The 13,379-nt window shown below is 38.7% G+C and overlaps 1 protein-coding gene across 2 annotated transcripts in view; it reads right to left on the bottom strand.

Moving 5' to 3' along the window:
* Window positions 1–806: 806 nt before the first annotated feature.
* Window positions 807–13,379, bottom strand: part of cpm (carboxypeptidase M) — a 24,871-nt gene continuing 12,298 nt past the window's right edge. The window contains exons 4-10 of one of the 2 annotated variants that reach the window (XM_023349888.1): window positions 8,915–9,087; window positions 6,948–7,044; window positions 3,973–4,078; window positions 3,665–3,835; window positions 2,345–2,497; window positions 2,116–2,264; window positions 808–1,483 (exon numbers count right to left, since the gene is read on the bottom strand). In XM_023349888.1, the coding sequence (XP_023205656.1) occupies window positions 1,229–1,483; window positions 2,116–2,264; window positions 2,345–2,497; window positions 3,665–3,835; window positions 3,973–4,078; window positions 6,948–7,044; window positions 8,915–9,087 (1,104 nt within the window). In that variant the 3' untranslated portion in view covers window positions 808–1,228. Of the gene's footprint in view, window positions 1,484–2,115; window positions 2,265–2,344; window positions 2,498–3,664; window positions 3,836–3,972; window positions 4,079–6,947; window positions 7,045–8,914; window positions 9,088–13,379 lie in introns of both variants that reach the window. The other variant, XM_023349889.1, reaches the window with a different exon arrangement.

Genomic DNA, 13,379 nt, shown 5'->3' with positions numbered 1-13,379 from the left:
TACTTATTTATTAATTTAAATTATTTTAAGTACAATTTTAGTTCACAAACATGGACAGTCTGTTCTGAAAAGTACAAAAGCTCAAAATAAATATGTCTGCCTTTTTCCTCCTTTATAAATGTAAATAGACCAAAAGTAAGCTAATTCATTTTTGGTTATTTTTAATAACTTCTTTAAAGTTAAAGTCATCTAAATACTGTACAATTATCCTGAAATTCTAGCTGTTAGCTTTCTAACTAAAATGTTAGACGTAGAAAAATCTCAAGTTGTGCTTCTAACGTCAGAAATGTATCAGTGGTTGGGAAAACGTAAAATTTGTTAAATATGTTTTACATTTTAATGCTAAAACAATTTCTGCTCAACTGAATTCAACAATAAACTAGAGGAGAGGATGAGGGCCAGTGAAAAAAACAGCTCATTTTTTTCTCAGAATTCTGACTTTAGTCTAAAAACTCTGACTTTAAATTCACTTTTGTTCTCAAAATTCTGACTTTAATCCCAAGACTTTGACTTAAAAAAATAAAAATAAAAAATCAGAATTCTGATAAAAGTACAAATTAAACAAATATGGACTTCTCTGCCTTGAAAAAAATTTAGAATTTTGACTTTAATCTCAAAATTCTGACTCAGAACTCTGATTGTTTTCCTCAAGTTGTTGACTTTAATTCTGACTTAAATTTCTGAATTCTGACTTTTTTCTCAACATTTTTGAATTTTTGCCTTAATTCTGACTTTAACCTCAGAATTTTGACTTTTTAAAATCAGTCAAAATTCTTCATATTTTGACTTTAACCTCAAATTTCTGACTTTAAACTCAGAATTCAGTTTTTTTTTTTTTTTTCAAAATTTTGGCTTCAGAATTCAGAATTTTACAAATCAGAATTCAGAATTTTGACTTTTTAAAAATTATAATTCTGATTTTTGATCCCAGAATATTACAGAATTCTGATTTTTAAAAAAATCAAAATCAAAATTCTTTTTTTTCTTTGGCACTAATCTTCTTCCATACTGAAACAGATAGATGGAATCCAGCCATCATTTCTTTGATTTGTTTAAATCTTTTCTGTTTTTCCTGCTCATTAATGTTGCTAAAACATTGTTTTCACTTGGCAGCTCCATTTCCTTCACTCTGCACATTTTGAAGCCAGCAGCCAGTAAAGTCAACCTTTATTGACCTCTCACCTCGTTTGGTTTCGGGGTTTTGGGGTTTGGGTTCAGACCGTGTTATTCAGTCCATCAGAGACTGAAGCACCGTCACTAAACTGAGCCCAACTGTCAGTCCGTACCAGGCGGATCTGGCTGCGGTGCCGCCACCTTGAGGCAGTAATGAGTTATTACAAGACGGGCTTGGCTCAGCTTGAGCGCGGACCGTTGTCGAGGCGATGCGTCGCAGCTTAAAGTCGTGCTTCATTGCAGAATATTTTTCTGGACCGTACGGGACGCTGAGTGTTTCTGTCAGAACCTTGTGACCCGGATACGACACCTGAGACCAAAATCAGAAAGAAAGAAAAAAATGAGAAACTCTGACTTCTTGTTCCTGCAGGGCAGATTTGATATGCAGGGATATAGTTACATTTACTCAAAAAACTGTCCTATTTTTTCTATGCTTTACTTTTTACTTTTACTTCAGTAGTTTTATTATGAAGTATTTCTACTCTTACTTCAGTAAAGTTTCTGGATTTTCTGCCCCCTGAATGAAAATCAAAAATGTTTTAACCAGAAGTTCAGCAGACAGACACACAGCTGCAGTTTCTGTTAAAGCTTCATGAGTTGTTCATTGAAAGAAACTGATTTGGAACAAAATCTTTTGCCTGATTTTGTTAATTTTGTTACTAATCTGAGTTGTTTTAATTTTTGCCATTAAAATTAAAACATTTCTACATCATTTATTTTTTACAGCCATGCGTAACGTCATCCTGCGGTGAAACTCCGCTCTGCGTCGCCTGATTCTCTTCAGATTGAAACACGGCTAATTCGCATCGTCTTTTGAGAATTTGCATTCCTTGTTTGAAAAGATTCGTTTTTTCCTTCTTGTGCTGCCAGACATAGTTTAAAACCTGAGATCTAATAAGTGCAGGTATAATTTTAAAATAGTAAAATGTAATTATTATTTACCTTGAAGGTGTAGTTTCCAGGCAACAGCAGCCGGTAATATTCTCCATGCTGGTTGGTTCTGAACGGACACATATTCCTGCGACCCTTGACCTCCACCACCGCGTTCTGCACCGGCCTCCCCCAACCGTCAAACACTTGACCTTTCACCCCTAAAAGACAGACAGAGACCCATCAATCCTTTCAGCGCCTGGTGTTAGCTTCAGGCTAAAGCTAACACACGGGTTCTCACCCAGGTGGACCTGCTGGATGTAAGCTAGCAGAGCCTTTTTGTTCTCCATCCACAGGGCAGGAAGCTCTTTGGGTTCAGGAAACTTGCAGCAGGAAAGCTCCAGCGTCAGCTCCAAACACTGCGCCCAAATGTAGTTGTAGTCCTGCATCCCACCTGGGACCACACAGAAGCTCTTAAAGGGGCGGTGTTATGTGTTTTCCATTCATGACTAGCCATAGCTTCTGTATTTTGTTTTGTCTTTTAGTTTATTTTAGTAAGATCACGTTTATTGTTTACTCCTGGTGTTCGTTTTGCTTTTAGATTTTTGTTTGCATGTTTGTTTACGGCTCATTGCTGCTCTCTCTCACTCAGCCTGCCTGCTGCTCTCCCCTGACAGCTGCACCCAGTTTCTAATTAGCACCGGCCCATTCTTCTACAAATTAAGTGTCAAACTCTAGGCACGGGGGCCAAATCTGGCCCACTGCAGCCCTTTATGTGGTCCCTTAGACTCCAGACATCAAATTACATCAATCAGCCAAATTCATGCATAATCAACAGATCCCTGTAGTTTTTCATGCGAATGCATAATTTAGAGTTTATAGCAAATTTTCTATAAAAATGGTCAAAAACATTGAGGTGGCAGTATTTCTTACTTTTACAACACTTCTGTCTCAGCTTTACTTGATGTCTGTGATCGATATGAGAAACAAAAAGACACGTTTAACATGAGTACAAAAATCTCAAATATTTATAAATTAGTACTACAAAGTTTGATTTTGATTGGAGAAACTAGAGAAACTGATCAACATGAAACTTTAACAAGAACTTATGGATTGCAGGAACAAATACTTATTAATATTTTAACAGTTTGTTATTGAGTTTCATCATTCTGGCACAACCGGCCCTTTAAGAACATTCAGGATCTTGATTTGACTTTCCTGACTTAAAAGAAATTTACTTCATGTTTAAACATCTTGAAATTGGGCCTCTGTCTCTTTAAAACTCCTGCTCTTGAAGCTCCGCCTCCAGGAAGTCATCCCAACATGGCTCCTCTTTAACCCTTTAAAGTTTTTACCAGCGTTGCTCTGAGCAGCAGCTCCTCTAATGAGCTCAGCAGCTGTTTGCTAATTGCTGCCGGCTAGTCTGAAGGAGCCGAGTGGAGGCAGAGCTGTGAGTCGAAGGCGGAGCTAGGTCCACCCAGGTGCTTTGAAACAGCTGAATGGTTGCCAGGGAGAGAAAAGGATTTTTTTTCAAACAAGCCTAAATAAAGAAATAACATTATAATATAATATAAAGATTTTAAAAATACTGCAGTTCAGTTTTTACAGTTTTCGTGCTCACCTTCCAGCTTGTACCAGTTGTAGCCATTAGTGATGCCGTCCTGGAACGGTCCGCTGTCGACGCAGAGGTTCCCCTTGTGCATGGAGGCGTGGTTGTATGAGTAAGCCTTCGCTAGGTGGATGAACACGTCGTCATCAGGCGCGATGCTGGGCGAGACCATCCAAACAGAACCTGCAAAACCAGCCGGGAAACTGAAACCATTTCTAAAACCAATTAACACACCTTAAAGAAAAAGATCCAGACATAAATGGCTCAATTAAAACCTGTAGCAGAATTTAGCAACAAGAGGTTTCTGGGCTTGTTTCTACCTTGGTCGCTGTTGTCGTAAGGATAACTGGCCACCATGGCGCCTCCATGAAGGTTGGCGGAGAGAACAAAAGTTTCGCTTCGCAGCCAGCCAATCACAGCTCTGACCTGGATCACATGACCGACAAATCAGCTGAACAAAACACTGTCGCACCTTAAATACTGCTGATACAGACAGACCTGTCACAATAGCATTTTGCCGGGTGATAAATTATCTCAGAATTTATCGTAATAAACAATAATATTTACCATTTTCAAGTATTAAAATGGTAATAATTCAAGAACACATTCTTCAAGATCAATAAACTATAAATACTAATGATTATTTAACACTGGAACTGGAAGACTTTTTAAATATCCAAAATAAATAAAGCAACAGAAACAACAAACAAAATGAATTGTATAGTTTCTATAAACAAAACTGTCCTTCAAAATAAGGGCCTAGTTGAGACCAAATCACCAAACTGAAGAATTTATCATCCAGTTTTTGGAAAAATGATAAATCCTGCAATTGGAAATTATTGAGCTAGTTTTAATTTATCATGCGATTAATTGATTTATTGCTTATTAAATATGGATTAATCTACAGAAGAGCTCTACTATAGGATTTTAGGAAGGCAGTTTAAATAAAATACTTATGTTGTTTTCAGCAGAGCTGGTTTGGATTTATTTGCTCATTTTTATATCAGGATGTGGTTTTTGCTCAGCTGCAGGGGAGGAAAGGAGCAAAATAAACTTCATTTTCCTTCTTTAGTGGCAGGTTCAGACAGAAACTCCAACATTTCAATGCCTGCCAGCATTTATCTGGCTGCTGCAGAAAAACATGATCGAACACAGATAAGTCAGGATGGCGCTATTTTGATTCATGTTAGTTTAAAATTGGTTGCAATATTTCTTAGAAACTGGATTGATCAGTCAAAGAAGTTGGTAGCTAGCCTGTGGGTATCTTAAAGCTACACAGGTATTTTAATGTTTAATAAATATCCACCATGACAGTCATAACTCATAAATCTGGTCGTCCCCCAAGGCACAGTACTGGAGCTTCTTCTGTTTGCAATATAAACCACCTCAGTGGATCATATTGTCTGATCACCTGGATCTGTTACAATGCTAAGCTAATGAAACCCAGCTCTCTCTGCCAGAATTTAACCTCTCTAAAACTGAACTGCTCGTCCTCCCAGCCAAACCAAAATACCTGCATCCAAACCGAATCCTTATTTCTTACTAAATAAAAGTTAGTAGAAACTCATGTGTCATGATCAACAACCAGCTAACCGTTATAAGGTAAAGGTAGCTAATAGTACTTTCAGCTACAGAGCCACTTTGTTTGTTAGCCAACAGTTTTTACAGCCACTTTGAAGGGTACCTAACAGTTAGCTGCCTTATAGCTACATGCTTTACCAACTTTGAAGAGCAGTTAACAGTCCTTATAGCCATCTAATACGGTGTCATAAAACAACCTTGAAGGGAAGCTAATAGTTAGCCACCTGACAGCTATATATTTGAAGGATAGCTAACAGTTCTTATAACCGTCTTGAGGAGTAGCTAATAATGCTAACAGCCACTGTGAGGGTAGCTAACAGTTCTTTTAATCTATAAAGTGCTTTGTTTCAGCTTTAACTCTCCTAGTCTGACCTCTACCTCCATTGTCAACTGACTAGTGATGTGTCGGTCGCGAACGATCCGGCTCTAAGAGCCGGCTCTTTGAAGTGAACGATTGGAACCGGCTCCACAATGGGAGCCGTTTTAGGATCCTATTTGGGAGCCGGGTTTTTTTCTACAGTATATCGCTGTCTCTCCGCCTCCCTGTCGTTGTGCTTGTGCTCTGCAAGTGCCAGAGCCGATTGTTTTTCCCCACATCGTTTTTTTTTTGTCCTGCGGTGCCTCGCTGTCTCTCCCCCCCCTTCTCCCTCTCCTTCGCGTTTTGCTCTTCTGCCAGTGCCACAGCGGAGAGTTTTTTTCCCTCGGTCGGTCCACTGCCCTCATGTCAAGCGTGTGCTCCACACATCTGACCAATCACACATAGTTTCAATTAATAATGTGGCGGGAAAACACTGAAAAAAAAGTTTATCTCCACTTTTTTTGTAGAAACGGCAGGCAGTTGGCCAAGCTGTATAGCGTTCGTCGGCAGGTGTTTATGCACAGACACTCAGTCAGCGGTCAAGAAGCACAGAAAGAAGGGGAGTCAGTGTGAGAACTGAATAGGTGAAAATAAATGAGTGACAGAAAACGGAGCAAGATTTGGACTCATTTTAATGCTACATCAAGCTCCAGGACAGAGTGCAGACTGTGCAAAGTCAGCATTTCCTATCTGCAGGCTCGACAAACAACCTGCACATGCGGACATCACACGCATCGGTATTGCTATAGCATTGTTATGCGGCATTTTTACTCATCATAAGTGCTTAACAATGTCAATAATGAAACAAAATATTATAAAATTAGGTTTAAGCTATTAATTAATTAATAATGTCAAAAATATATATGGGGAGCCGTTTGGGAGCCGAAAGAGCCGGCTCTCCACAGTAAGAAGAGCCATTAGAGCCGCATCTCGAAAAGGAGCCGAAAATCCCATCACTACAACTGACACCTTAAATATAAACGGTTTAGCCAACTGGCTGCAATATGTTCCTACAAAATAAGAGAAGTTCTCCAGGAAACAACCACATAACTTGTTCTCACCGATTCCTTTAACATTTAAACAAATGAAGGCCTTTTTTCAGCGTTAAATCCTCAGTTAGCTTTTTCTTTCTGTTGTCTTGCAAAACAATGAGGTGAAGATTTCAAATGTAAAAATTACATTGAACTCCTACCAGAAATCATTTGAATCCCCTTTTAAACCTAAATTATTTAATTACAGATCTCGAAACAAGTACATCTGATTGTCAAAGTGTGTAATATTAACACTATAAAAAAAACTTAAAAACAGGCTATATTCATTAAATAAAAGCTCATAAACTCCCTAACAAAAACCAACCTCAGCTTCCCTCTGCTCCTCGTTCAGCTGCTGCTTTCGAAGACCAGCGAAAGCGTCAGGAAATCCCCGATTCAGATCGACGCCGTTATGGTTTAGCCTGAAGTGGACAGAAAACGATCAGGATCAGGGAAACGTCAAGAAATCAGAAATGTTTGAGTCGGAGAGAACAGAGAGGGTGGGAACCCCAACTGGAACAAAGTCGCTAAAATAAAACAGTGAGGATTTTCCTGGAAGAAAACCAGTTAGAGGAAAGGTGTCCAAATTGTGGTGCGTGGGCCATTCGGGGCCCTCAAAGTGACTTTGTGTGGCCCAAAACCAAAATGCTCAAAATTGGTTTTGCATCTGAAAGTTGAGCTTTAAAATATTTATAAAAGAAAATAATCTCACAAAAAATGTTTACTGCCTTTACTATTTCTTTTAAAATAATATGGCAGCTAACACGCAAAGTACTCATATTTTATCACGTTATTCAGTTTCAAAGTAAAACCACAAATATTTTGACATTTTAAATATCAAAATAAATAAACAACACATAAAATGAATTATAAACAAAATGTCTTTCAAAGATATTTGAGACCAGAGCAGCAGACGAAAGAGAGAAAAGAGGAAACAATAAATTGTGTGATTGAAAATTATTTAGCTCTTTTTAAATTCTCATGTGATTAACTGCTTATTACAACAAGCCTAATGAGAAAGACTAAAATCAAAAACATGCCACACCTTTCAGAATTAAACCTGTAAAAAGTTTGAAGTTTAAACAAAAAAAATAACAAAAATAAATAAATAAACAAAAATTAAAAATTTGAACCCAATCGAAGATAAAACATCGAGTTTGAAGAAATTGGTGCAGAACTAAGAACAAGTCAAGTTTCTGCCTCGTTCTGTTTAAAGCAAGAGGAAAATGTACTTTTAAGGTTTGGAGCGGCGGGACCCGACAGACCACACACTCCGTTTCACCGAGGCGAGTCGGATTAACGAGGCCGTAAAACACACATGATGGACGCTTAGAGGCTTTAACCATCTGTCTGCAGTCTGACCGACGTCCATCGCTTTGTGTGGTTTCCTGGTAATCAGAGTTTGGGGCGTTGGAGCAAAACTGTTTAATTTTTGCACAATAAACATCTGATGCCACGAAATGTTCAACTGGATCATTAGCTGCCTGTTGAAACAAATTCTTCCTATTTTGATTTTCCATTAAGATCTTAAAATGTCTTAAAACATTTGAGGAAAGGAAGTGATCTCCAGCTTTAATGGAAAATAACATCCCTGTTCTAACAAAAAGTACATTTTAGCTTTGCTGCCATAAAATGCCTCATTTATGTACGTTTTAAATACATTTCTGTTTTCAAACATTTACAGAATGAATAAAAAAGATGAAATATCAGAATATTTATTGTAAAAATTATCAAAACAAAAAATCTGAACATATTCAGACATGAAATCTCCAGTAATACAAAAGTTTTACACTTATCACAAAGTAAAAATTAACTTTCAAGGCAAGATTTCTGATTTAACTTCAGACAGTGAGAAATTTAAAAATCTGTCTTTTATTAAGTGAATGTAAATACCTGGTTTCAACTGTAAATAATATTTTCCAAATTTAGGCTTTTAACCAAACATTAAATTGCCCTTTATTACCAAACTGTTCAGCATGAATTTCAATAACTTTCAAGCACTTTAAACAGGATTCAAGTACTTTCCAAACCCTGAAGCACCTAAATTCAATGACTTTCAAGGATTTCAAGCACAGTACAAACCCTGCTGACAGTACATAACTGCTTCCATTCACAAAAAATACAATTTCAGAAACGTGTAAGAGGAATGAAAAAAGCATGCCGCACTTTTCAGATGGTTACTAATGAAAAAAGTGAAGATCAAAACTCGTTCTTCTTCCAGTTTTACTATAATCACCATTTTCTGTCTGTCTGTGAGATAAAATACCAAGAAAACAAACTCGTTTTGTTTACCTTCCCTGGCCTAACAGGCAGTTTGTGTCGGCCTCGTCGAAGCCGTCCGGGTTCAGGGTCGGCAGGATGTGGATGCGCGTGCTGTTCAGCAGCTGCAGCGACCAGGTCTCGTTGTCACGGTAACCGCGGACCAGCTCAGCGATCAGCTGGAGGAGGAGAACGCGACCCAGAACCTGAACAAAACAAAAAAACAAACACAGACGGCTGGTTAGTTTGTGTTTAACTCGGAGGGCTTTGTGTATAACAAACAGGCTCAGGAAATGACTAGTGGACTGTTTCCATGGCGATTCCCGCCTTTTTACAGCCGGTCTTCGTGGCGAGGCCGACAGAAACTACAGGCTAAAAGCTGCTGGATCCAGGAGAGGCAGAACCTTCTGGGGCCCAGAGATACGATTCTGACGTCATTACAGAATTTTCTCCTGTGATCTGGAAAGTTACCGGGCCAAAAGACATTTACAAAATTCTGAGAAAAAATTCATACGTTTGATTTTTCTCACTTTTTTCTAAGAATTTTGACTCTAAACTCAGAATTATTTTTTGTCAAAATGAGACCAGAAGTCCAGATTTTGAAAAGTCAGAAAAAGTCAAAATTCTGACATTTTCTCTGAATTCTGAGGAATAAAAATCTGAATTTCGATTTTTTTTCTTACAGTTCTGAATTCTTCACATTTTTTTTCTCAGAATTTTGACTTTTAGCTCGGAGTTCAGATTTTTTCTCAGAATGAGACCCCGAGTCAAAATCCTGAGAAAAAATGTCTGAATTCTCAGACAGAATTCAAATTTTATTTTATTTTTTCTCAGAATCTTGAGTTTTGGTTTTTTACATTTTCTAATAACTATGTTTTTTTTCTGAATTCTTTTTTAGCGGCTTATCGTCTTCCGTAAAAGGGAGCCTTTGTTTCAAGATCTAATAAAAGAATTAAAAATCAGAGCTGAAGTTTTCTGGGAGTGAATTTAGGGTTTGTCACTGTGAACTCTGAACTGTTTAATGTTTTTGTTTTCAATTCTAGACAAAAAAATTGACGAGAAAGGGATAAAAAAAACCTAAAAAACATCCATAATAATAATAAACACGGTTTAATGTATCATGAAAAGAGAAACTGCAGCAGAGTTGTCTTGTTTTGTTTGCGTTTTGGCGTTGAAGTGATGCGAGTCGGAGAGGTGGAAACCCGATCCAGTGGCGGGTCACAGGTAGGCGGCTCTTCCTGGAAGGAAGGGGATCATTGGACGGTGGGGATTGGGAGAAAAAGGAAACTCTGTGAACGACTGCGAGTTTCAGGAAGCAGAAAAGGAGAACGGTGGGAAAGGTGAGAAGGTGTAAATGATCAGAGTCTTTAGAAACAAGTCAGGACGAGTTCCTGCCTCCAGCCATCGTTCTTCTCTCCTTTGTCATCCACCTAAACGCCTTCCTGTCACAGTCAAACACACCCTGCTGGAATAATTACACAGTTCGGCTGCGGCCCGAGTAGAAAGTGTTCTGTTTGCTATTGTGAGCATCGAAAGGCTGAGATCTCAATCTTCTGTGCCACAAAGCGCCATTGTTCCCAAGCAGACATCAGCGATGCTCTTTTTCCTGCCATGTTCCTTTATCTGATGTTTATTTAGTCTCAGCAATAAGAAAACAAAACTGGATAAATACTAAGTGTTTGAATTGCTGCACTGAATGTCCATCCGAGGAAACGTTTAAAGCTACAAGATTGGGTTAAATTAGTGGAGAATTGTTTCATTTTTAAAGTGAGAAAATGGACATGTTCTAAGCTTTTGTCCCCAGATTGCTCCACAAAGTTATTTTTGTCTCCAAACAGGTAGAATCTGGTTACCACCAAGCTAGCTGCAGAAAGGTTTGATATCCAGGATGGCAGCACATATGATGGAGCATTTGCCACTAGCTAAAAAGTTAGCTGCACTAGCCTAAAGCACAAATCATGAACATTAGCTCTGCTACCGCTAAAACACAACAACATTGATATTTAGAGGAAGCTAATGCTAAAACACTGTTTAACTAAGCTAATGCACTGCACCAACACAGTATTTAACTAAGCTAATGCTGAAGAGTTACACCAACATTAGTATTTAGTGAAAGCTAAGGCTAAAGCGCTAACTTCAATTCAAATTATATCTCCCCTTGGAAAACTATAATCCCCAAACATCAATTTATTTTGATGGATTTAAGACTTTTTAAGGCCATAATTTTAGATTCATGAATTTAAGACATTTTAAGGATGTTTTGAAAGTTTACAAAACATCCCAGTAATCTGGAAAAATTAATTTAGGGAAGGCTGAGCGTGCTAAACGTTTTCAAAGTTAGCAAAAGTGCTAAGTGAAAAACTAGCTATGCTATTAGCGGATTAGCGGAAGCGTGTCCGCTGCCCTCCTGTGGTTTCCAACAGCAGAAATCAGCCTTTCAGTGCGGCTGTGAACTAAAGGAGCTGAAATGATTTTAATAAAGGGATTTAAGTAAAGACCTGGATTAATGACTGAGCCTCAGAGATCATCTCAGCTGCAGGTTTCTTCATTTAGCTCCAGTATTGTTGAGTGTTTGGGCCACATCTACTCCTCATCAGTCATCAGACGTTTCTGGTCAGTTTAGATAAGATGATGAGTTTTGTTTATCTTGCTGTGCATTAGCAGAAGGGTTCGGCTTTTCAGCGAAGTAAAGGTGGAACGTGTTAAAACCGTCTTCAGAAAGACGAAGCCTGAGGGAAGATTTCTGCTAGATTTAACAGGAAGGACAGGAAATCTCCTCCTTTTTCCAAAAGAAACAACATTTCTCAGTTAAAGCAGCTTAATCAAAATAATAAACACACATTAAGGTGGAGAGGTTGTTGTTTTTATGATGATTTTCCTGTTGGTCCATTGTTTTTATTGCAAATCATTAGCTAATGCAGCTAATGTTGTTGAGCTGCAGAATTTGGTTTATTCTTTATATCTAATTCCTCCAACCGTTTGCAGAGACAGAAGCCTGATTGAGTTTCATGTTTCTGTAAGAACGCAGCTGTTTAGATCAACTTCACTGTAAGAACAGAGCAAGAATTCATTTCCTGTATCAGCGCTGAAAACGGAGGACAGAATAACGGCGCAGTGGAAAGTGTGTCTATGCAGCTGTTGATGATTGTATAGTTATCTTAAAAGTAAAATATAAAAATTAAAAAAATAAAATATGAGGAAAAACAACTTAAAAAAATGCATGTACAAGGAAAAGCAAAAGTAAAAAAAATACATACATACATGTATATATATATATATACTGTATGTATATAATTTTGACAACAAAAACAAAATATATCTACATTTTTTGATGAAAATGTGTGAATAAGGGAAATATTTTTTTTTGGACCAAAATGCGCATGTAAAAGAAAATCCATATTTCTGCTTTTATTTTTAAATATGGGCAGCACAGTGGTGCAGTTGGTAGAGCTGTTGCCAAGATCAAGGGTTCGATTCCCGGCCCGGGGTCTTTCTGCACGGAGTCTGCATGTTCTCCCTGTGCATGGTGTGTTCTCTCCGGGTTCTCCTGCTTCCTCCCACAGTCCAAAAACATGACTGTCAGGTTAATTGGTCTCTCTAAATTCTCCCGAGGTGTGTGTGTATGGTTGTGTGTCCTGTCTGTCTCTGTGTTGCCGTGCAACAGACTGACCTGTCCAGGTGACCCCGCCTCTCGCCCGGAACGTTACCTCCTGACTCCACTAGAGACAAGGGTGTTAGAAAACGGATGGATGGATTTTTAAATATGTCATCTTTGGTCTTCCGTATAAAATGGCTGCTTTGACGGTAAAAGTTGATCCGGTTTGGAGGCGCTCACGCTGATGATAATAATAAAATAATCAATGATTCTGATCAGCAGAACCTGATCTGCTCAGAATAAATGAGGTCTCTTGAAACCGAACGCCACTGAAGGCAACATGAGCGGCGCTCCTGCGACGTGTGTGTGTCAGTGTGTGTGCGTGTGTGTGTCAGTGTGTGTGTTTCAGTATGTGTGTGTGTCAGTGTGTGTGTGTCAGTATGTGTGTGTCAGTGTGTGTGTTTCAGTATGTGTGTGTGTCAGTGTGTGTGTGTCAGTATGTGTGTGCCAGTGTGTGTGTGTCAGTGTGTGTGCGTGTGTGTGTCAGTGTGTGTGTTTCAGTATGTGTGTGTGTCAGTGTGTGTGTGTCAGTATGTGTGTGTCAGTGTGTGTGTTTCAGTATGTGTGTGTGTCAGTGTGTGTGTGTCAGTATGTGTGTGCCAGTGTGTGTGTGTCAGTATGTGTGTGCCAGTGTGTGTGTGTCTGCGTGTGTGTGCCAGTGTGTGTGTGCATACCGATCGAGAAGAAAGGAAGTCTTTTTCCGGACATTTCCTCTGAAGCGACACACTCCACTGGTTCTGTTAACCGACCCTGTGTGTGTGTGCGTGGGGGGATGTGCATGTGTGTGTGTGTGTGTGTGTGTGTGTGTGTGTGTGTGTGTGTGTGTGTGTGTGTGAGAAAGGC

Source organism: Xiphophorus maculatus, chromosome 17 (assembly GCF_002775205.1).
Source record: "Xiphophorus maculatus strain JP 163 A chromosome 17, X_maculatus-5.0-male, whole genome shotgun sequence".
Taxonomy (NCBI): Eukaryota; Metazoa; Chordata; class Actinopteri; order Cyprinodontiformes; family Poeciliidae; genus Xiphophorus; species Xiphophorus maculatus.
The sequence above is the reverse complement of the archived record's forward strand: the minus strand, read 5'-3'. Positions and strand labels throughout refer to the sequence as shown.